The sequence below is a fragment of the Cebus imitator genome, unplaced genomic scaffold (genome assembly GCF_001604975.1).
Source record: "Cebus imitator isolate Cc_AM_T3 unplaced genomic scaffold, Cebus_imitator-1.0 Scaffold59, whole genome shotgun sequence".
In the NCBI taxonomy this organism is placed as follows: domain Eukaryota; kingdom Metazoa; phylum Chordata; class Mammalia; order Primates; family Cebidae; genus Cebus; species Cebus imitator.
The window spans coordinates 5,842,018-5,866,608 of record NW_016107374.1 but is presented as its reverse complement, the minus strand read 5'-3'; the positions used below and the strand labels follow the sequence as shown (position 1 = coordinate 5,866,608).

The 24,591-nt window shown below is 41.6% G+C and overlaps 1 protein-coding gene across 1 annotated transcript in view; it reads right to left on the bottom strand.

The window, feature by feature from the left end:
- The window catches only part of FBXW8 (F-box and WD repeat domain containing 8), a 123,548-nt gene that overhangs the window by 85,394 nt on the left and 13,563 nt on the right, over nt 1-24,591 (bottom strand). Inside the window, exon 2 of the mRNA XM_017529535.2 lies at nt 20,667-20,771. Coding sequence (XP_017385024.1) covers nt 20,667-20,771 — 105 coding nt within the window. The remainder of the gene's footprint in view (nt 1-20,666; nt 20,772-24,591) is intronic.

Sequence of the window (24,591 nt, the reverse complement as noted above, 5' to 3'; positions counted from 1 at the left end):
CTGTAAACAAAACCGCAAGGAAGTTCATACAGCAGCTGGGCAGAGCCCACAGTCTGCTGGCAGACTGTGACTGGGCTACCTCCTTGCTGGGCAGGGCATGTCTGAGAAGAGGCAGCAGCACGTCAAGAACTTACAAATAAAGCCCCATCTTCCCAGGACAGAGCACCTGGGAAAAAAGGCGGTTATGAGTTCCGCTGCAGCAGACTTAAACGTACCTGCCCAGCAGCTCCGAATGAAACAATGGAGCTCACAGCTCAGTACTTGAGCTTCTATAAGGAACAGACTGTCTCCTCAAGCAGCTCTCTGACTCCCATATATCCAAAGAGACACCTCATAAAAGAGAGCTCAAGCTGACATCTGGTGGGTGTCCTGAGACAAAGATAACAGAAGAAGAAACTGGCAGCAACCCTTACTGTTCTGCAGCTGCCACAGGTGATCCCCAGGAAAGAAGGGTCTGGAGTGGACCTCCAGCAGTCCTACAGCAGAGGGGCCTGACTGTTAGAAGGAAAACCAAAAAACAGAAATAACTTCATCATCAACAAAAAGGATGTCCACCCAGAGACCCCATCTGAAAGTCACCAACTATAAAGACCACAGGTAGATAAATCCACAAAGATGGGAAGAAACCAGCTCAAAATGGATGAAAACACCCAAAGCCAGAATGCCTCTCCTCCTCCAAGGGATCACAACTCCTCACCAGCAAGGGAACAAAGCTGGATGGAGAATAAGTCTGATGAATTGACAGAAACAAGCTTCAGAAGGTGGGTAATAACAAACTTCTCTGACCTAAAAGAGCATGTTCTAACCCAATGCAAAAAAAACTAAGAACCTTGAAGGTTTGACGAAATGCTAATGAGAATAAACAGCTTAGAGAAGAATATAAATGACTTAATGGAGCTGAAAAACAACATGAGAACTTCATGAAGCATACACAAGTTTCAAAGGCCATATCAACCAAACAGAAGAAAGGATATCAGAGATTGAAGATCAATTCAATGAAATAAAATGAGAAGGCAAGATCAGAGAAAAAAGAGCAAAATGAAATGAACAAAGCCACCAATAAATATGGACTATGTGAAAAGACCTAATCTACGTTTCATAGGTGTACCTGAATGTGACGGAGAGAATGAAGCCAAGCTGGAAAACACTCTTCAGGATATTATCCAGGAGAACATCCCCAACCTAGCAAGGCAGGTCAATATTCAAGTCCAGGAAATATAGAGACCACCACAAAGATATTCCTCAAGAAAAGCAACCCCCAAGGCACATAATCATCAGATTCACCAGGGTTTAAATGAAAGAAAAAATGCTAAGGGCAGCCAGAGAGAAAGGTCAGGTTACCCACAAAGGGAAGCCCATCAGACTCACAGTGGATCTCTCAGCAGAAACCCTACAAGCCAGAAGAGAGTGGGGGCCAATATTCAACATCCTTAAAGAAAAGAACTTTCAACCTAGAATTTCATATCCAGCCAAACTTCGCTTCATAAGCAAAGGAGAAATAAAATCCTTTACGAACAAGCAATTGCTGAGAGATTTTTGTCACCACCAGGCCTGCCTTACAAGAGCTCCTGAAAGAAGCACTAAACATAGAAAGGAACAACCTAAAATACATAGCAAATGGTAAAGAGCATCAACACAACGAAGAAACCATGTCAACTAACGGGCGAAACAACCAGCTAGCATCAAAATGGCAGGATCAAATTCACACATAACAATATTAACCTTAAATGTAAATGGGCTAAATGCCCCAATCAAAAGACATAGACTGGCAAATTGGATAAAAAGTCAAAACCCATCACTATGCTGTATCCAGGAAACCCATCTCACATACAAAAATACACATCGGCTCAAAAAAAGGGATGGAAGAAGATTTACCAAGCAAATGGAGTTGCAACTAGGAGTTGCAATCCTAGTCTCTGATAAAATAGACTTTAAACCAACAAAGATCAAAAGACACAAAGAAGGGCATTATATAATGGTAAAAGGATTGATGCAACAAGAAGAGCTAACAATCCTAAATATTTATGCACCCAATACAGGAACGCCCAGATACATAAAGCAAGTTCTTAATGGCCTACAAAGAGACAAACTCCCACACAATAATAGTGGGAGACTTTAACACTCCACTGTCAATAGTAGACAGATCAACGAGACATAAAATTAACAAGTATATCTAGGACTTGAACTCAGATCTGGAAGAAGCAAACCTAATAGACATCTGCAGGACCCTCCACCCCAAATCCACAGAATATACATTCTTCTCAGCACCACATTGCACCTACTCTAAAATTGACCACATAATTGGAAGTAAATCACTCCTAAGCAAACGCAAAATAACGGAAATCATAACAGTCTCTCGGACCATAGTGCAATCAAATTAGAACTCAGGATTAAGAAACTTACTCAGAACCACACAACTTCATGGACACTGAACAACTGGCTCTTGAATATTGACTGGATAAACAATGACATGAAGGCAGAAATAAAGATGTTCTTCAAAACCAACGAGAATGAAGACACACGTACCAGAATCTCTGGGACACGTTTAAAGCAGTGTCTAGGGGGAAATTTATAGCAATAAATGCCCACATAAGAAGCAAGAAAAGATCAAAAATCGACACCCTATCATCAAAATTAAAAGAGTCTGTAGAGGAGCAAGATCAAAAAAACTCAAAAGCAAGCAGAAAACGAGAAATAACTAAGATCAGAGCAGAACTGAAGGAGATAGAGACACAAAAAACCCTTCAAAAAAATCAATGAATCCAGGAGCTGATTTTTTGAAAAGATCAACAAAATAGCCAGACCACTAGCCAGATTAATAAAAGAAAAGAGAGAAGAATCAAATAGCTGCAATAAAAAACGATAAAGGGGATATCACCACTGATTCCACAGAAATACAAACTACCATCAGAAATTACTACAAACAAGCCTATGCACCCAAACCAGTCAACCTGGAAGAAATGGATAAATTCCTAGACACTTGCACCCTCCCAAGCCTAAACTAGGAAGAAGTCGAAACCCTGAAGAGACCAATAACAAGGGCTGAAGTTGAGGCAGCAATTAATAGCCTACCAACCAAAAAATGCCCAGGTCCAGACGGGCTCACAGCCAAATTCTAGGAGACATGCAAAGAGGAGCTGGTACCACTCCTTCTGAAACTATTCCAAACAATTCAAAAAGAGGGAATCCTTCCCAAATCATTTTATGAGACCAACATCATCCTGATACCAAAACCTGCAGAGACTCAATAAAAAAAGAAAACTTCAGGCCAATATCCATGATGAACAGAGATGCAAAAATATTCAATAAAATACTGTCAAACCAATTGCAACAGCACATCAAAAAGCTTCTCCATCACAATCAAGTAGCCTTCATCCCGGGGATGCAAGGCTGATTCAACATAATGCAAGTCTATAAACGTAATTCACCACATAAACAGAGCCAAAGACAAAAACCACGATTATCTCAACAGATGCAGAGAAGGCCTTTGACAACACTCAACAGCGCTTCATGCTAAAAACTCTGAATAAACTAGTTATCAATGGAAAGTATCTCAAAATAATAAAAGCTATTTACGACAAACCCACAGCCAATATCATACTGAATGGGCAAAAACTGGAAGCATTCCATTTGAAATCCCGCACTAGACAAGGATGCCCTCTCTCACCACTCCTATTCAATAGAGTATTGGAAGTTCTAGCCAGAGCAATTGGGCAAGAAAAAGAAATAAAGCATATTCAATTAGGAAAGCAGGAAGTCAAACTGTCTGTTTGCAGGCGACATGATTGTATATTTAGAAGACCCCATCGTCTCAGCCCAAAAGCTCCTTAAACTGATAAGCAACTTCAACAAAGTCTCAGGATACAAAATCAATGTGCAGAAATCACAAGCATTCCTACACACCAATAGCAGACTTAAAGAGAGCCAAATCAAGAACAAACTGCCATTCACAACTACTACAAAGAGAATAAAATACCTAGGAATACAACTAACAAAGGATGTAAAGGACCTCTTCAAGGAGAACTACAAACCACTGCTCAACGAAATAAGAGAGGACACAAACAGATGGAGAAACATTCCATGCTCATGGTTAGGAAGAATCAATATTGTGAAAATGGCCATACTGCCCAAAGTAATCTATAGATTCAACTATCCCCATCAAGCTACCTATGACCCTCTTCACAGAACTGGAAAAAAACACCTTAAACTTCATATGGAACCAAGAGAGCCCGCATAGCCAAGACAATCCTAAGCAAAAAGAACAAAGCTGGAGGCATCACACTACCTGACTTCAAACTATACTAAAAGGCTACAGTAATCAAAACAGCATGGTGCTGATACCAAAACAGAGATATAGACCAATGGAACAGAACAGAGGCCTCACAGGCAACACCACACATCTATAACCATCTGATCTTTAACAAACCTGACAAAAACAAGCAATGGGGAAAGGATTCCCTGTTTAATAAATGGTGTTGGAAAAACTGGCTAGCCATGTGCAGAAAGCAGAAACTGGACCCCTTCTTGATACCTCACACCAAAATTAACTCCAGATGGATTAAAGACTTAAACATAAGACTAACACCATAAAAACCCTAGAAGAAAACCTAGGCAAAACCATTCAGGACATAGGCATAGGCAAGAACTGCATGACTAAAACACCAAAAGCACTGGCAACAAAAGACAAAATAGAAAAATGGGATCTAATTAAACTCCAGGGCTTCTATTTAGCAAAAGAAACAATCATTAGTGTGAACCAGCAACCAACAGAATGGGAAAACATTTTTGCAATCTATCCATCTGACAAAGGGTTAATATCCAGAATCTACAAGAACTAAAACAGATTTACAAGAAAAAAACAAACACATCCATTCAAAAGTGGGAGAAGGACATGAACACTTTTCAAAAGAAGACATATTTGATGCCAACAAACATATGAAAAAATGCTCATCATCACTGGTCATTAGAGAAATGCAAATCAAAACCACACTGAGATACCATCTCACACCAGTTAGAATGGTGATCATTAAAAGATCTGGAGACAAAAGATGCTGTAGAGGATGTGGAAAAATAGGAACACTTTTACACTGCTGGTGGGAGTGCAAATTAGTTCAACCATTGTGAAAGATAGTGTGGCGATTCCTCAAGGACCTAGAAATAGAAATTCCATTGACCCAGCAATCCCATTATTGGGTATATACCCAAAGGATCATAAATCATTCTATTATAAAGACACATGCACACGAATGTTCATTACAGCACTGTTTACAACAGCAAAGACCTGCAACCAACCCAAATGCCCATCGATATTGCACTGGACAGGGAAAATGTGGCACATATACACCATGGGATACTATGCAGCCATAAAAAACTATGAGTTCGTGTCCTTTGTAGGGACATGGATGAATCTGGAAACCATCATTCTCAGCAAACTGACACAGAAGAGAAAATCAAACACCACATGTTTTCACTCATAGGCGGGTGTTGAACAATGAGAACACATGGACACAGGGAGGGGAGCATCACACACTGGGGTCTGTTAGGGGGGAACAGGGGAGGGACAGCGGGGGACAGGGAGGCTGGGGAGGGATAACATGGGGAGAAATGCCAGATACAGGTGATGGGGGGATGGAGGCAGCAAACCACATTGCCATGTATGTACCTATGTAACAACCCTGCTTGTTCTGCACATGTACCCCAGAACCTAAAGTGCAATTAAAGTGTGTGTGTGTGTATATGTGTGTGTGTGTGTGTGTGTGTGTGTGTGTGTGTATTCTGTAGTTAAAAAGTACAGTAACTGAGCCGGGCATGGTGGCTCATGCCTGTAATCCTAGCACTTTGGGAGGCTGAGGCGGGCGGATCACCTAAGGTTGGGAGCTCGAGACCAGCCTGACCAACATAGAGAAACCCCACCTCTACTAAAAATACAAAAATAGCTGGGCCTGGTGGCGCATGCCTGTAATCCCAGCTACTCGGGAGGCTGAGGCAGGAGAATCACTTGAACCCGGGAGGCGGAGGTTGCCATGAGCCGAGATTGTGGTGTTGCACTACAGCTTGGGCAAAAAGAGTGAAACTCAGCTCAAATAAAATAAAATAAAATAAAATAAAATAAAATAAAATAAATTTTTTAAAAAAGTACAATAACTGAAATTTAAAATTCCCAAAAGGAGCTCAACAACAAATTTGAGCTGGCAGAAAAATCAGCAAACTTGGCCAGGCGCAGTGGCTCACGCCTGTAATCCCAACACTTTGGGAGGCCGAGGTGGGTGGATCACCTGACATCAGGAGTTCAAGACCAGCCTGGCCAACATGGTGAAACCCTTCCTCTACTAAAATTACAAAAAATTAGCCAGTTATGGTGGAGCACATTTGTAATCCCAGCTACTGGGGAGGCTGAGGCAGGAGAATTACTTAAACCCAGGAGGCAGAGGTTGAAGAGAGCCATGATCGCACCATTGCACACCAGCCTGGGCAACAGAGCAAGACTCTGTCTTGAAAAAAAAATCAGCAAACTTAATGTAGGTCAACTGAGAGTATCTACTCCATGGGGGGAGGGGGAGAAAAACAGAAGTCTGTATTCCTAGCACTTTGGGGGGCTGCGGCAGAAGAATCGCTCAATGAGTTGAGACCACCCTGGTAAACAGCGTGAGACCCTGTCTCTACAAAAAAAAAAAAAAAAAAAGAAGAAGAAAGAAGGAAAGAAAGAAAAAAAATTAGCCAGATGTGATGGTTCGCTCCTGTAGTTCCAGCCATTTGTGAAGCTGAGGGGGGAGGATGGCTTGAGTTCAAGAGTCCAAGGCTTCAGTGAGCTATTACTGCACCACTGCACTCTAGACTAGGTGACACAGTAAAATCCCACCTCTAAAATATGAAAACAACAAAGCAAAACAAAAAAATGAATAAAATGAACAGAGCCTCAGAGGCCTGCAGGATACGACCCAAGTACAGCAACATACACCAAATGAAGTTATCTTGGAGCAGACTTTCTGGTGTACTACTGGAATTAGGTGGGTATTAATCCAAACTAGATTATTTTAAACTAAGATGTTGACTGTAATCCGTAGGCAACTACTAAGAAAACAACTCAAAAAATAGAGTAAAGAAATTAAAATGGCATACTAGACAATATCTATGTAACACAAAAGAAGGCGGTAATGAAGAAACAGAGGTATAAAAAAGACATAAGACACACAGAAAGAGGCTAAAACTTACGAAGTAAAATTAGCATCTAGGAACTCAGTTTATCTCAGTATCAAAATTTCTGGTTTTCTATATCAAATCAACTATGCCAAAAATAATCACTGCAATACCTTATTCAACCAAAAGCATATCAAAGCAATACTGACCAACCCAACACTGATGGCACATTCAAGTTCTAGCCTCCTTAATTACGCTTCCGCTGTATATGCGTGCATGCAAGCTCCGCGTATGAGAAGTCACATCACCTCAGTCACTTTCCCTACAGGTATGGACACTTTGCATGGAAGTCACAGCATCAGAAGTCAGATCACATGGCATAAATAAGTGAAAAAGCTGTCATTTTTCTGAACCTAAATGTCACACTCTCATGCTGAGGGTGTCATGCTGTTTCAAGTCTCTAATGATTTAAAACCTGAAGAATCAAGAGAGGCCTTGGAGATCAACTAGGTGCATCTCCTCGTTGCAAGAAGGGACCACACTGCATCCCCAGCCAGTGGGGCCCAAGCAATCCTGCAACGCTTCCAGTGGAGAGCTGACCTCCCGCATCAGTCTGACCTACCAACAGGCAGTCTGAGTATTAGAAAGGGCTTCCTTCCACTGTCTAGAAAACACACTCTACCTATGGCTCTCATTATGCCCTTTTGAAGAAATCTATTTGCTCTTCCACCTAACAGTCCCTCAAATAGCTGAAGACAGCGATCACATTTCCCCTTAGTCATTTCTTCATTGCTCTATAAATTATCCATTTCCTTCTACCATTTTTCATATAGTTTCCATTCCGACACTCTCTCAATGTAACCTAAAACGTCTGTACATCTAAAGTGTCCCTCTTCAAATGTACTCAGGACTCCATAACACGTCAAATACAGGCGGTGCAGTGCCACACACGGAAGGATCTTATCACACACTGGTTTTCTGCTTTACCTGCAGCCATCAACATGGCTACTCAACTAATGGTCCACTAAAGCTTCTGCAGTCTGTTTAATTTATTAAACACCCATGAACTCGCCACCCTGCAGAAGAAAGAAAAGATTGCTAATCAGCTTAAAACTCCTGTGTATCTCCCGCTGTTCACATTCTCTTCCCCACAACAGTAACCTCAATTTGATGCTCATGATTCTTCAGGGTCTTTTAAAACACAAACAAACGAACAAAAGTCCACCATACTTTCACCACACTATTTTTCATACCTAAATTCTTAACTTTGTAAACTTTCTATGCATTTTAATCCCCACCTCAATGTCTGCCCCACCTCCCAGCATTTTAGCCACCCCAGATAATCTCTGAATCCCAATTCTGTCATCCATGGCATCAGCCACTTCTCCCATCCGTAAGTCATCTGCAAAATACGGTCTGTGGACCTTTTCATCTTAATTATTTTTAAAAAAAAAAAAAAAAAGGTAATAGGATGGTGCTACAGACAGAGCTCTAGCTCTGTGGCAAACCACTGGAGCCCACCCCACAGGCTGACATGGATCCATTATGCAGCCCACCCTGGGCATGGCCACAGCGTCAGTTACAAATCCACTTAACCACACTGTCATCCCACACTTCTCCATCTTAGCCTTAAGGGCTCAGGAAAACAAATCCTCATCTGATCACAAGTGGTCAGGCAATAAAGAACAGGATTACAACGCGGCAATGCTGGAGCTCCAGTTTGACTAGACAGAACACCACGGTTTTATTTTTGGCATGTTTGGTCCACAGCTGAGCCTACCCTTGACACCCAGATGCTGTCTGTCCACCTGTCTGTGCCAGAGTGAGTCTGAGCACTGGGCAATCATGAAACACAGATAGGACTAGATCAATGTCAGCTTTGAGGGAGCCAGGACACAACTTGAGTACTACCAGAGCCAAGTATGTCCCCTAACTGAGCCCTGGAATTCAGGGTTAAATAAGGTGTAAGATAAGGATAACATATAGAGACCTTTATGGGTTCTCAAAGGCAGACCATGCTCACAAAACACAGGGCAGCTTTACTCTGATCCTGGGCATACATATACCTTTTTTGTAGAAACCATAAAATTTTGTAAAATTCATGAAATATAACTACTGAACCAAAGACTCAGAGTAGTTAAGAGATCAGGTAAATGCAGCCATTATTTAATTACATGGGCCAAAAGCATACTCAGTGGAACAACACCTCCAGGTGTTAATAAGTTCCTTAAAAAAGGATTCCATGGTCAAATGAGCTTAGGAAACACTGCTTTAAACAAAACTAAGCAGAATTCCTTGCTGCAGAACTTCTTAGTGCTTTGAACAGCAGTAACGCGTGTTGCATAGCTCTAAGAAGGGGATACAGGTTGAGTATTCCTTATCCAAAATGTTTAAAACCAGGAGTATTTTGGATTTCAGATGTTTGCATTATTCTGATTGAGTCTCTCAAATCCCCAAATCCAAAATCTGAAGTGCTCCAATAAGCACTGAAAAAGTTTCTAATTTTGGAGCATTTGGGATTTGGGAGGTTCAATCTGTATAAGAAGCTGCATTTTCTAAACTCATTTGGCTCCTGACCTCTTTTTGCAGGAGTATCTCAAAAGCCCATTGCTCTGCGGAGGTCACTTTAGAGAACAGTGCTATGGGTTACGAGTCAATCGGTTAAGATATGTTTTGAGCACTAAGTATGTATGTACTCGGCACTCAGACCCGCAGTTCTCATCTACTTCCCACCTCAAGCTATGAAACCAAAACCTTTGGCACATGAGAGAGATCCCATGGACACACCCAGACTGGGGCTACTTCTCCGTGGCTGAAGAAGCTATAGGGAAATGTTGGGGTCCCTGTCCTCACACACAGGTTAGATCACAAGACTGGCCCCAAATAGGGGAAGCAATCTTTTTAATTCTGTGTTCAAAAATGAACTACAAGGCTGCATTTTGTTGGATGGAGACTCTTGAATCATCCGCACTTTAGGAAAATCCAAAGTCAGTGCTTAATGATTACAAACTAGAAAATCTCAATTAAACGAAACATTCTGTATGAGTTTTCATGAAAACTGTGCAAATCTCAGCCACTTTAAAATGGAAACTTTTCAATGAGACTTTCAGGAAGTCTCAAATATGTCAGACCTTAAAGATGTTGGAAGCTGAAAGCAGCTTTTTATAACAGCTTGAAGGAAAACGCCAAATCATTTTAAACAACACAACCTGAAATTTGTACGACAAGTTACAGGATGAAAACCTGAGAACAAAAAAGTGGATGCTGTGGTGCACCATTCACAGCACTAACCCTGGATCACAATGTTTCTTCTGCAGAAAGTCATAGTCAAGCTAAAGCTTATGTCCTGGATAACAAATCAAAAATCTCTTTGAGGGACTTACAATAGGTAGAGGTGAGAATTACTTCCAAAAAGGGATCAGGATTGTATCCACAATTAGGTATTAAAACCAGAAATGCATCAACAATTTCTTTAGCAAACTATAAGGGGAGGGTGCTTTTCTTTCTTCTTTTAAAGGAGAACAAAAATGACAGGTTTTAAAAATGTCTTTTGATTCTGAAGGAAAAAAAATCAACAAGAAAAAGACCTAGTTAAACTTTCACAAGCAAATGTTAAAGGGTTCCATCAAAAGGAAATCTTGTTAATTGTTTTGATTTCTTAAGTTTTATGAAATCTAGCAAGTTTACAAGCCTGAATTTTCCAAAGGCCTAATGGGCTTTCTTTAATACACCAGAGTTGGAATGGCTTTGCACAGTAAAGCCCCACTGAGTGAGCCTCAGCTGCAAGGACTTGCTAATAAAAGTGTCTCCAGCATTTTGCTTTATAGCACCACTGTGAATCACAGCATTTAAAAAAAAAAAAAAAAGCTCTTGGCTCAAAAATTAGCTTTATTAGCTCTGCCTGGATTAGGGTTACCAGTGAGGCTCACAGGGGGGGAAGTGTCATTGTTCCCTTCACAGGTTCACACACCAAGTCGGGAGGATACACCACATAGAGACAGCTCTCTATGCACTCACTATCTCAATTTCCTCTCTCTCCACTTGCTCGGAAGCCCACTAGCTTTTGCCCCTAACACACCACTGACTCTGGTCAAGGTCACTGGTGACCTCCAACTTGCAAAACCCAATGGTCACTGCTCTGTCCTCCTCTTACTTGATGAACAGCAGCGCTTAATACCTCTGATCAGTTTTTCCTCCTGGAAAACGTCTATCCCATGGTTCCAGGGAACCACATACCCGGCTTTTCTTCCTGCCTGGCAGGGAACTAACTCCTTCCCGGTCCTCTGTGCTGGCCCTGCTCATGTCCATGCCTCTAATCCTTGAGGTGCACCAGGGCTCCATCCCTGAACCCCTCCTCTATTTACACTCACTTCCTTCATGTTCTCATTTGTCCCCTGGCCTTAAATACCATCAGTGTGGATTGACAGCTTCCAAATTTTCAACTTCGGCCCAGAGCTCAACAAAGAGCTCATCCTTAGCCTCACAACCAATGACTGACCTTCCCCCACACACGCTCCTTCCACGGTTTGCTCCTGTCTGTAAACAGTGACCTCATTCCTCCAGCTGCTCAGGGCAAACACTCTGGAGTCCTTGTTAGCTCTCTTCCTTCTCTCCCCACATCCAGCCCATCCGCAGTCCTGACTCTGCCCACTTCTGCTGGTGCCATCCTGGCCCAAGCCATCTTCTCTAGATGACTTCAGTGGCCTCCTAACTGGTCTCCCTGCTGCTGTCCTTGTCCCCCGACAACTGATTCTCCACACAGCAGCCCAAATAGTCTCTTTTTAAACGTAGGGCAGCCCTTGTCACCCCTCTGGTCAAAGCACTCCAAAGGCTTCCCATCTCATTCACAATAAAACTTCGAGTTCTTTTAATGGATTAAATGCTTTTCACATCCTGAGCCCTCTCCTCGTACTCCCTTCTGCTCCCTACACCCCCATATCAGTTTCCTATGACTGCGCTCACGAACGACTACAAACTTAACTGCTTAAAACAACACAGATCCATTCTCTTATAGTTCTGGAGACCAGAAGTGTAAAATCAAGTGTGGGCAGGCTGCATTCCTTCCGGAGGCTTCAGAAAGAAAACTGTTTTCTTACCTTTTCCAGCTTCAAGCTACCTACATTCCTTGGCTTGTGGCCCCTTCCTCCACTGCAAGGCCAGCAACACAGCATTTCCTCTCCTCCCTAACGTCCTGCCTCCCTCTTACAAGGAGGCTTGTAATGCACCTGACCCACCTGGATAATCCAAGATAATCACCCCATCTCTAGATCCTTAACTTAATCACAACTACAAAGGGCCTTTTATCATAGAAGGTTAACATATTCATGGAATTCAGGGATTAGGATGTGAACATACTTGAGAGGGCCATTATTCAGCATACCACAACCACCCACTTTGACCTTCCTGCTGTTCCTCAAACGCAACAGGTGCACTCTGCCTCAGATGAGCTTCAGCTGTGCCTGCCTCATGTCCTTTGCCTTTGCTACTCCCCTCTGCCAGAGACCTGCACAGCATCCTTCACCCTCCTTCAGGTCTTTGCTCAAAGGTCACCTTCTCTGCAAAGTCTTCCCTGGCCACTCAGAAGTGCAACCCCCATATCACATCTACTGTCTTGTTCTTTTCCGTAGCACTCACTGGCATCTGATAACTCTATGTAATCATGTGTTTACTGCATACAATGGAAGCTCTCTGAGAAGCAGGTTTTTTATATTTTGCTCTCAGCTGTCTTCACTATACAGAACAGTACCTGGCACACAGTCAGCCGTATATAAATAACTGAATGAGATAAAAGAGTAAGTCCAACTGTTTTTTAAAAAATTGGATTGCTTTTATTCTCAAAGGTCATAGAAACAGCTCAGCTCCTGGCATGTGCTGCCCTCCATAGGCTCTTTCTCATTCACATGTATTATTTTGCTTTCTGCTTTTTCTTTTCTATTAAATTTTTTAATTGTGGAAAAGTTCAAACACATAAAAGTCAAGTGAACAGTATAAAGAACTCCAGAGTACCCACTGCTTAGTTCAATGTTCATTTGCCATTCTTGTTTCACCTAGCTCCCAATCTGTTTTTTAGAGTGATTTTGCCTTTCCCTAAATTTGTGCTTAAAGGAGGCAGCCACAATAATTACATGAATTAAACGGAACTCCTGAGGGCACTTGGGTCTTGAGCATACAAGGAGCCTTCCACAGAATTTTCTGATAGAGAAGTCTGGTGGCAAGGGTGAAAGTAAAGAACTAAGGGAACCCTGCCAGCAACCACAGGTCTGCAGAATCATTTCTGCCAGGAAAATCAATTCAGCCTTACTTGGCTATGGATTCCTGACTTTCACAGACTTCATTAAGATTATAGATCTTTAGCTATAAGCACCTGGATTTTAGTTTCTCTACATGGACATAAAATCACATTTTCCTTGAAACTTGAAATACCATAATCTAATATACTGGTCTTTAGTTCTAGAATTACTTATTTTGCTGTCATCTACTTCTTGCTCACCAATATTATCAAACATTTCAAGTTTTTAACCTCTGCGTCTTCCCTCTTTATCTTTATTGTTTTGTTTATGTACGTTTTTCCTCCCTTTTACTTGAAAAACAAGACGTTGTTACTTATAAAGCTAAATTCCTAAAATTACACATTAGGAAATACACAGAACTAAAATATATGTTAAAAAACTGAGAACAGAATTACAGAGATGGAGAACAGGGCAGTGGTTGTCAGGGGTTAGGGATAGAGCTGGGGGTGGACTTGAGGTTCGTGTGGCTGTAAAAGGCTGTGAAAGGGTGGCACAAGAGATTCTCAGAATGAATGCTCTCTATGTTGACTGCAGTGGTGGTCACACAAATCTACCTCCATGTCAACTTCCGCAGATTCACAAATAAGTGCATGTAAAACTAGTGACATCAATAAGATTTGTGAATTGTGCCAACATCTGTTTCCTGGGGTTTTGCTACTATTCTGCAGTTATGCAGGATATTACCAATGGAGGAAACTGTGGGAAGGGTACACAGGAACTCTCGGTACATTTTTTTGCAACTTCCTATGAATTTATAATAATTTTTAAAGTTTAAAAAATGAATGTTGGTAAATACCTAAAAGCCATCACTCCTCAGAATCATTCATGTTGTAATATAATGGCAGACTTACTTTTCTCCTAAAAACCAATTTGTAAATCTGAAATCAACAACTGTATCATTGTTATTCACTAAAAAATAGTATCTTTTAAATGCCAGGAGTTCTGTGGGCACAAAAAAAGATGAACAGAAAATTACAGATAGCAAGATTATAAAGCTGTTCAATGAACTATCCAACAAGTAACTTTGCTTACTGAAAGCCACACTATTTTCAAGATGTTTTGGCAAGAAACACTCCCACAGAGATATTAAGTCCCCCGAGGGACAACTATTGAAAGGAAGGAGCTGGAGCCCTTCGCATCAAAAGTACACAAGGATCACAAAATGTAGTGGGACTTCAGTTTTGAAAACACAAAGCCTCCGAAGCAGAAAAAGAGGAGGGGATGTGGAAAGGAGACAAAGTCAAAGCAAAATCAGTCTCCAGCATGGTTTGTGGGATAATTAAATCTCAAAGGCCTCCCAGTAACAGAGTTTCTTACTGTTAGTCAGTTACCAATTTGGCATAAAGATCTAAGCAAACAGGTTTTCTCCAAGGGCATACATTTAATTCATGGTGCCAATTCCACATAACTGGCCCAATTTCACTAAAATCCCAAGGCACCTAGATTAAAAGAGAGATGGAGAGAGAGAAAGAAAGCAAACCCCTCTAAAATAAAATCATAAAGCAGCAGGACATTCCACAGAAGAACTTCCTCCCTGTTTCAAAATAAAAACACCCCAAGAAACAAATGAAAATGCTACCGATTTTTATTACTTTGTGGTTTTAATTTTAACGATTGATGAAGCAAAGCCAATTCTACAAACTACTAGCCACCTATTGTCATTCTCATGTAAGAGCGTCATAAAAACCTTGACTTCACAGATCACAGCCAACTTAGTCACTGCACCCTAACGGGGTTCTGTTTAAGAATATTTTCTATTCTTATACATGTGCTCTAAAAACTGGGTTAACAACCGCAACCAAAAGCCAAATCCAACTGGCCATAGAGGGGAGAATTCTGGTGGACAATTGGACTACTGTGTTGCAAATTAAACTGTTCACACCTGCAGAATAATCTCACCAGCATAACCAATCTACCCTGTAATGCAGCCCCATTGTACCAAAAGGGGATCTCTTCTTCCACTAGATCCTATCTTTCTCTGATAAACTCTTTGGATGAGAAAACCAGCAGCAGATGTGAAAGCCACATGGCCCTCTACAAAGCAGGAGAGCAGAAAGCAATGTTAAAAGAAATGATTTCTTAAACAGCAGCTCGCTATCAAGAATGAAGATTTTATCGTCTAATGCTGACTTTGTGTAAAGCAGCTAGCTATTAGACCCTGTTCCAAGACTTCGGCTAACAGCATCAGGCTGAAATCCAGGAATTGGCCTCATTTAGCTATACTCTTGTTTTCAACTCTTGGGAGCAGGGCCAATGTGTAAAGTTAGAATATAACAAATCAAATTTCCAAGGGGAATGATAACAATATAGGTACTCATGCTGAGTGCAACTGATAGGCTCTGAGCACAGTTTACATTTCAGCACATTTTTAAAGTGAATTTGAGTCTTTAAATAATTTCCATCATTTCCCAGACACACATTGTGCATCAAAAAATATTTGCCAATGCCCCGACTTAAGCAATACTGCAACAATCAAGAACATTAAAAATCCTTTCAAATTCATATTCAAGTAGAAAAATGATTAAGCAAAATGCTTCATAAAGAAAGAGTAGAATGGCTGGGCGCGGTGGCTCACGCCTGTAATCCCAGCACTTTGGGAGGCCAAGGCAGGTGGACCTCCAGGTCAAGAGTTCAAGACCATCCTGACTGACGTGGTGAAACTCCATCTCTACTGAAAATACAAAAATTAACTGAGCGTGGTGGCACACGCCTGTAGTCCTAGCTACTCAGGAGGCTGAGGCAGGAGAATCATTTGAATCTGGGAGGCAGAGGTTTCAGTGAGCCGAGATCGTGCCATTGCATACCAGCCTGGCAACAGAGCAAGACTCTGTCTCAAAAAAAAGAAAAAAGAATTTTAAAAAGTCTAAATGGTCCTGTATGATGTGTGACTTCACTGAACTGCCATAGAGGTAGCACGCTGTAGAGTCCAGATTTGGCTACAGTTTTCACCACTCTCAAACTGCCTTCCTATGCTGAATGTCATAGTCTCGGTGGTGCTTTCCATTTTAGTGTGCAGTTTTCCTACCACTGAATTTTGTGAACCCTTTCTCTTAAAGCTGTAAACAACTGTGTAAAATGCATGATAGAATCCAGGGATGAAAACGCTAAGCACTAAACAATCTAATTTTTTGGCGGTTATGGAGAATGGATTCTCCAGTGTCTCCTAGAGAAAACAGTTGTCCATCAAAAGCCAAATGGTTAGCAATTATACACCCATTTAACTTATGAGAAATCAACAGAAATTTATAAATGTAATACAATACATTAACAGAATGAAGGGGAAAAACGATATAATCATGTCAGTTGCAGAAAAGGCATTTGACAAAATTCAAGATCCTTTCATGATAAAGACTCTTAATAAATGAGGTATAGAAGGAATGTACCTTCACACAACAGAGGCCGTATGTGACAAAACCAAAGCTAACCTCATACTCAGCGAAAAGTTGAAAGCTTTTCTTCAGCAATAAGACAAGGATGTGCATTCTGACCACTTGCATTCACCATAGTATTAGAAGTCCTAGTCACAGCAATTAGGTAACAGAAAGAAATAAAAGGCATCCAAACAGGAAAGGATGAAGTTAAACTGTCCCTGTTTACAGGCAATATAAACATAAATTAGAAAACCCTAAATATTCCACCAATAAAGTAATAAACAAATTTGGTGATGTTGCAGGGTACAAAATCAATGTACAAAAATCAGCAGAATACACCAACAACAAGCTATCTGTAAATGAAGTCAATAAATAATCCCATTCACAGTAGCCACACCAAAAATAAATACTTAGGAACAAATTCAACCAAGGAAGCTAAAGGCCAGTATGCTTTAAAGCATTAAGGAGAAAAGGGAAGAAGATATAAATAAATAGAAAGATATTCCATGTTCAGGGATTGGAAGAACACTATCAAAATGTCCATACTACTCAAAGTGAGTGAAATGCAATCTCTATCAAAATTCCAAAGACATTTTTCACAGATATAGAAAAAAAAATGATAAAATTTTCATAAAAACACAAAACATTGCAAATAGCCAAAGCAATCCTGAGCAAAAAGAACAATGCTGGAGGCATCACAATACCTCATTTCAAAATATACTACAAAGGTATGGCAATGTAAACAGCATGGCACTGGCATAAAAACAGATACACAGATCAACAAAATAGAATTGAGAGCCCAGAAATAAGCCTGTGCGTTTACAGTCAATTGATTTTCAATGAAGGTGCCAAGAATACACAATGGAGGAAAAAAGTCTCTTCAATAAATGGTGTTGTAAAAACTGGATAGCCACATATAGAAGAATGAAATTAGACCCCCATCTCATGCTATTATAAAGAAATTAACTTTCACTTGAAGCCAGGAGTTTGACACTAGCCTGGCAACCAAGCAAGACCCTTTCCCTACAAAAAATTTAAAAGTTAGCTGGGCATGTTGGCATGAGCCTGTAGTACCAGCTACTCAGGAGGTTGAGGTGGGAGAATCATGTGAGCCCAAGAGTTCGAGGCTACAGTGAGCCATGATCGCACCACTGCATGCCAGCTTGGGCAACAGCGTGAGTGTCTTAATAAAAATAAATAAATTCGAAATGGATTAAAGTCTTAAATGTAAGACTTGCAACTGTAAAAATATAAGAAAGAAAATTAGAGGGAAAACTCCATGACACTGGTATAATGATTTTTTGGATATGACCCCAAAAGAACAGGCAACAAAAACAGACAAATGGAATTACATCAAACTAAAAAGCTTTTGCACAGCAAAGGAAACAATCAGCAGAGTACAGAGACAACCTACAAAATGAGAAAAAATATTTCCAAACCATATATCTGATAAGCAGTTAGTATCCAAAATGTTACATAAGGAACTCAAACAACTCAATAGCAAGAAGACAAACAATCCAATTTGAAAATGAACAAAGGACCTGAATAGACATTTCTCAAAAGAAGACATACAGGTGGCCAATAGGTATATTTAAAAACGCTCAACAGCACTAATCATCAGAGAAATGCAAATTAAAATGACGCTGGTTAGAATGGCTACTGCTAAAAAGACAAGTGCTGATGAAGAGGTGGAGAGAAGGGAACCCCTGCACACTGTTAGTGGGAATGTAAATTAACACAGCCATTAAGGAAACAGAGGTGCCTTAGAATATTAAAAATAGAACTACCATATGATCCAGCAATTCTGGTTGCTGGATATATATCCAAAGGAAGTGAAAACAGTAAGTCAAAGAGATCTGTGTACTCCCAGGTTCAGTGCAATGGTATTCGCAACAGCCAAGATACAGAATCAACAGATAAATGGATAAGGATAAAATGGCATATATACATGAAGGAATACTATTCAGTCTTAAAAAAAAAAAAAAAAGAAGAAGAAAATCCTGTCATTTACAACAACATGTTTGAACCTAGAGGGCATTATGGTAAGTGAAATAAGCCAGGCACAGAAAGACAAATGTTGCATGATCTCACTTAAACGCAGAATCTAAAAAAGTTGAGCTCATAGAAGTAGAGAGTAAAATGGTGGTTACCAGTGGCTGGCGGAGCAGGGTGGCAAAGAATACAAAACTTCAGTTAGATGGAAGAAATAAGTTCAGGGCTCCACTGTACAACAGTGACTTCGGTTAATGATGTATACTTGAAAATCACTAAGAGAATAGATTTGAAGTGTTCTCACCACAGAAAATAAGTATGTGAGGTAATACACGTTAGTTACCTCCACCGAACCATTCCACAATGCATAGATATTTCAAAAATCTTGTTATACCTGATAAACATATACAACTTTATTTGTCCGTTTAAAGAAATAAAATGAAATTTTTAAAAAAGAAAAATCAGGCCAGGCGCAGTGGCTCATGCCTGTAATCCTAACACTTTGGGAAGATGAGCTGGGCAGGTCACTTGAGGTCAGGAGTTCGAGACCAGCCTGGCCAACATTACAAGACCCTGTTCTCTACTAAAAAAAAAAAAACAAAAATTAGCTGGACATGGTGGCATGCGCCTATAATCCCAGCTACTTGGGTGGCTGAGGCAGGAGAATTGCTTGAATCCAAAAAGCAGAGGTTGCAGGAAGCCGAGATCATGGCACCGCACTCCAGCCTGGGTGACAGAGCAAGGCTCTGTCTCAAAAAAAGAAAAGAAGTATCAATCACACACTCTTGGCCAAAAAGGCGAGAACAAAAGAACAATTTTAATGGTATAAACCTTTGCCTCTCTCAAAATGTGGCCAAAGCCACGCTGGCACCCCCTGCTTAGAGAGCAGACTATCAATGGCGCCAGGCGTGGTGGCTCACGCCTGTAATCCCAGCACTTTGGGAGGCCAAGACAGGCAGATCACCTGAGATCAGGAGTTTGGGACCAGCCTGGCCAGTGAAACCCCATCACTACTAAAAATACAAAAATTAGCTGGGCGGCATGTGCCTATAGTCCCAGCTACTTGGGAGGCTGAGGCAGGAGAACTGTTTGGACCATGGGGAGAGAGGACAGACGTTGCAGTGAGCCAAGGTTGTGCCACTGCACTCCAGCCTGGGCAACAGAGCAAGACTCTTATCTCAAAAAAAAAAAAAAAGAAAGTAGACTATCAGGCCCACCCCAGACCTCCTTAATTTGAATCTGCATTTTATCAAGATCCCCTCATGATTCCTATACACAATGCAGTTTGGCCTGAATGATATCTCCCACCATTCTACTCCACAGGCATATGACCCAGAGTACGCATGAGATGGGTGACACTGATCTGCAATTCCTTTGGTGGGTCTCAGTTCTCACTCGCCTTGCACCTCACTGATTGAGATCCTAAAGTTTAAAGGGTAATTTGGACTATGCATCTAAAACATGACTTCACTGTTCTGTCCCTCGGCTGACCCTCAGCCCCCAACCTAACAACTGGCTTGATTTAACCAAGGGCTTACATCTTTGCATTAAAAACTGTGAGTACATTAATAGCGCAGGCAAGCTCAATAAAGGCTGAGCACCAAGCTGTCAGCCACCGGCACGCTGCCACAGGTCAGCCATAACTCAGACGGCAGGCAGAAGAGAGCTCTTGGGTCACAGAAAGATACACACCGAGTGGTGATGTGGACTATAATCCTTTAAGGTCAAGGTGGCTTTCCTTCAATCACACTTGCCATCCAATTCATTCATTCTGCAAAGTTTATAATTCTGTAAGTAAATTTCTATTACCCAGGAGAGTCCTATACTTTAATCACTCATTTAGGGAAATCTTGAACATCTGTTGGCAACATCTTACCTGTGCACATCTTCCTAGTTCTTTCCTGTCCAAATATTGAAATATATTGATTGCCAATTCGTAAGGCAGTTGGATATCAAAGAAGGGCACATCATTCATTTCATTCTGTGGGGGACAAAAAAGGAAATAAGTTTATAATTCTTAGATATGGAAATAACTCAAATGTACAGGCCCTTTAAATGACCAGAGATATCCTTAGGTGGTGACAAGATAGTTGAAGCTGTTTCCCAGGAGGGAGGCATCCGCACTGTTTCACCAGGCAGTCATGGAACTAGTTCAGAACCTGCCAGCCATCCACCATTCTCAGACTCCCACACGTCTCCACTCCTCATATTCACTTATGAAACTCGTATGACCATTTCCCATCGTGCTTCACAGAGCAGCAGGGGTGCTATCTTCCAGCCTTGTGTATGGCACAGCAATCAGTGCCAAGGTCTGTGGAGAGGCTCCTGACCTCTAAGGAAAGGTGAGCAGCAGGCAGCCCAGGAAGTGAGCCTTGAAATCAGGGAGGCCACCCCTTCTCCCAGGGCAATCGCCACTACTCCCCACTAGGAAGGGAGTGGGTATCCACAGCTAGAGAAAAGCTGCTTTAGGTCACGAAGGGGTTTTCACTGGGAAAGGAACAGGACTATAAACATGAGCAAAAAGTAAACAAGCGCAACACTGCTCTCGATCGCAGTGAACGCCACCTCTCCTTGACCACTGGCAAAGTGCAAGGTTTCCCAACACTCTCAGGGGCTTATGCTGGTTAACCTGAGTGAGCCAGTGCAAACAAAGCAGTTCTTCTTCGGTGTCATTTATTAATGCAGAGAAATCAGAGCTCGCCTGCCTTTGGATAAGCAATTAGGGATGAGGTAACGGGCTTTACTTGAGAGATAAGGCTGCCATGACAATCCTGGTAGCACAAAGAAATATGAGTGTGAAACAGAAAAAGGCCAAATGTACGTATGTACCCCTCTGCCTATTCCCAATCCACCTGCTCACTTTGGTATGTGCTTCTGCAAAGCTAGGAAAAGCTGTGCTCTTTGTCCCAATAGCATTCGCTTACTAAAATCCATTTTTAATAAGCTTTGGCTGACATCAATGACTTATTGCTTGCAAGCAAATTGTTAATTCACCACTCAAACACAGCAGTCTTACATATTGCAAGGCTGCTGTCTCAAAACAAAAATCGCCTCATTGTTTTTAAGGGAGTGTAAGCACTGATTTAGACCCTACCAAGACTCAGGGTAAAGATTTTTTCTGGAATGAAATTTCTGTTCATCTAGGGGTCTCAGGACTAAAAGATATCCCAGAGCATAAAAAGGAAATGCAGTATTTAACTGTAAAAACAGTGCAAAGGATGAAGGCCAAAAGGGTTCTCTGGAGGAAAAAAAGAGTAAGAGTTGACAGCTCTCTGTGGGCAAAGAGAAAGAACAGAATGTTAAATCAAGAGAAATTTTGGCCGTACAGAAAAACACAGGAAAAAAAAAAAATCTGCAAGTGTAATTAGAAGGCTCAGGGGTGCGTGCCTAAAAAAATAAAGGAAAGTCATTGGTTTAATGTCAGGCTCCGTCCCCTCCCACAACTAATCGGTTTCACTCATCAAGAAAGAGGCATCACTTTCTCTCTCAGCCTAGATACAACTTGAGACTCCTCAAATCAACACTGGAGGGAGTCGCTGTTTGCCAAGGAAAGCCGCACTCAAGATGAAACTTTCCTTTGCAATTGTGGTCCTCCTCCTGCTTTCTTTTTTGGATTTTGACTTTGTGGAGAGGACTATTTTACCTACTTGGTAAAGAAACAAGAGAAAAATGTTCCTTATCCTCATACAAATAAAGCCAAAGAAAAGCCTGTGTTCACTGAATCTGAAGTCTTGTTTAGCCTTTTGCTGTTAGAGACTTGCCAGGCATTGCTTTCTTCAACTGGTCCCATTTAGGACTCACTATGAACTTTTCTGGACTTGACACTACTCCAAAGAAGCACAGGACATCATCGTTTTTAGCTATTCTGATGCAGAAAAGTCACACTTCTGGTAACAGGAGCCTTCCAGTTTGTTTTGTTGTTGTTGTTGTTTGTTTTGTTTTGTTTTGAGACGGTCTTGCTCTGCTGCCCGGGCTGGAGTGCAATGGCATGATCTCAGCTCACTGCAACCTCCCAGGTTCAAGCGATCCTCCTGCCTCAGCCTTCCAAGTAGCTGGGATTACAGGCGCCTGCCACCATGCCTGGCTAATTTTTGTATTTTAGTAGAGATGGGGTTTCACCATGCCGGCCAGGCTGGTCTCGAACTCCTGACCTCAGGCAGTCTGCCCACCTCGGCCTCCCAAAGTGCTGGGATTACAGGGGTGAGCCACAGTGCCCGCCCGAGCCTTCCATCTTTTGCCTGCTCAGCTGGCTTAGCCTCCACCCTCATCATGGGAGACAATGCCTGTATCTTGGCATTACCCTAGCCCTGCCACCAGTATCCTTGATCCCAACCACCATAATCTCTGGGATGCAATCCAGCTTGGAGGTTCAGAGCAAAGACTCAAACTGATAAACCTGCTCAGCCACCTTACCAACAAGCAACCAGGCTAAGTGCATCTGTGCTTCCTCATCTGCAAAACAGATAAAAGCACTCTATGAAATAAGTATGTCATTAAGAATAGAAATGAGACCCCGTGCTGTTCTCACTGTCAATGCATGCAGTATGATGGTTCTTGACCATTTAAAAGTTCTGAAGGGCAACCACTGTTTCAAACCATTGAATTGTAATTTTGTGAAAGACTTTACACAGCCAAACTTAAAACAGACAAAAAAAAAGTGTGCCCTCAAAATTACGATCTAAACTCCAAAAGAGATCAAGTCCCGGACTTTCATGTAGATGACCTTCCATGGCTAACCACTGGAAAATGGCAGGGAAAAAAACAGAAACCAATAGACTAAAGGAAGGTCCACATCTTAAGAAATATATAGACCCCCCCCTTCCGCAAGGTGAGGAGACCAAATGCTCAAATTTCATGCTGCACACTTAGAATAATTCCAGGAAGACATTCTATCAATGGTCCTTGTCACAGATACTGCAGCGGGTCACTCAGATGCCCTCTTCGGGTCCCCCTCATTCCCCTAGATGAAAATGCTGCCTGCTGTTGAATCATAGCTGAGTCCGTTCCTAGGCAATGCCTTTGGCCAAACAAGCTGCCTCACCCAAGTTGCAACCCCTCCCACCCCCCTAAGGCAGCCTGTATCCAATGACTAGTCCATGGCTGGGTACAAAGGCCTGGTCCCCTTGCTCAGTTCAGGACCTCTCTGAACAGAAAACCTGCTAAACCACCTGCATGCAAATCTCCATCTCAGAGTCTATTTTTTGAAAAGCAATAGACATGACCCGTGATAGTCCTGTGTTCAATATATTCCCAAGGGTTCTTTTGTACACCTCCAGAGACATTAGTCCAGGTAAGCTACTTCCCTCTCCCCTATTCAAGGAGGATACTAGAATGCAGGTAAGTGAGTGACATTACTACACCAGCCAACCAACAAACCAGAGTAAATTCAAGGTTAAATAACTGATTCATCAACTTTGGTTTGTTATTATTGGAAATATCATTTGGGAAACACCTTCTAAGAGGCAGAGCTGTGAGCATATTTGGCCCTGTGGTTGAAAACACACCTCATTTATAGGTGTGCATGATTTGACAAGGATATGAAGCCACATCCTGGACAAAAGCTGTGGCCTAGTTACCACATAAATCCTACTACTGTAGCGGCAGCAGAATGTCTTAGGCACTCTGATTGGGTACTTCCCACAGTTCATAAATGTAGGTTAAAAATACTACTTGCTACTAGTGTGCAGAGAAATACTTTCTTATCTAAAAGATGCTATCAGCCAGAGGTTGGTTAACGGATATAAATGTGCAGCTAAACAGGAGGCATGAGTTCTGGTGTTCCGCAGCACTACAGGGTGACT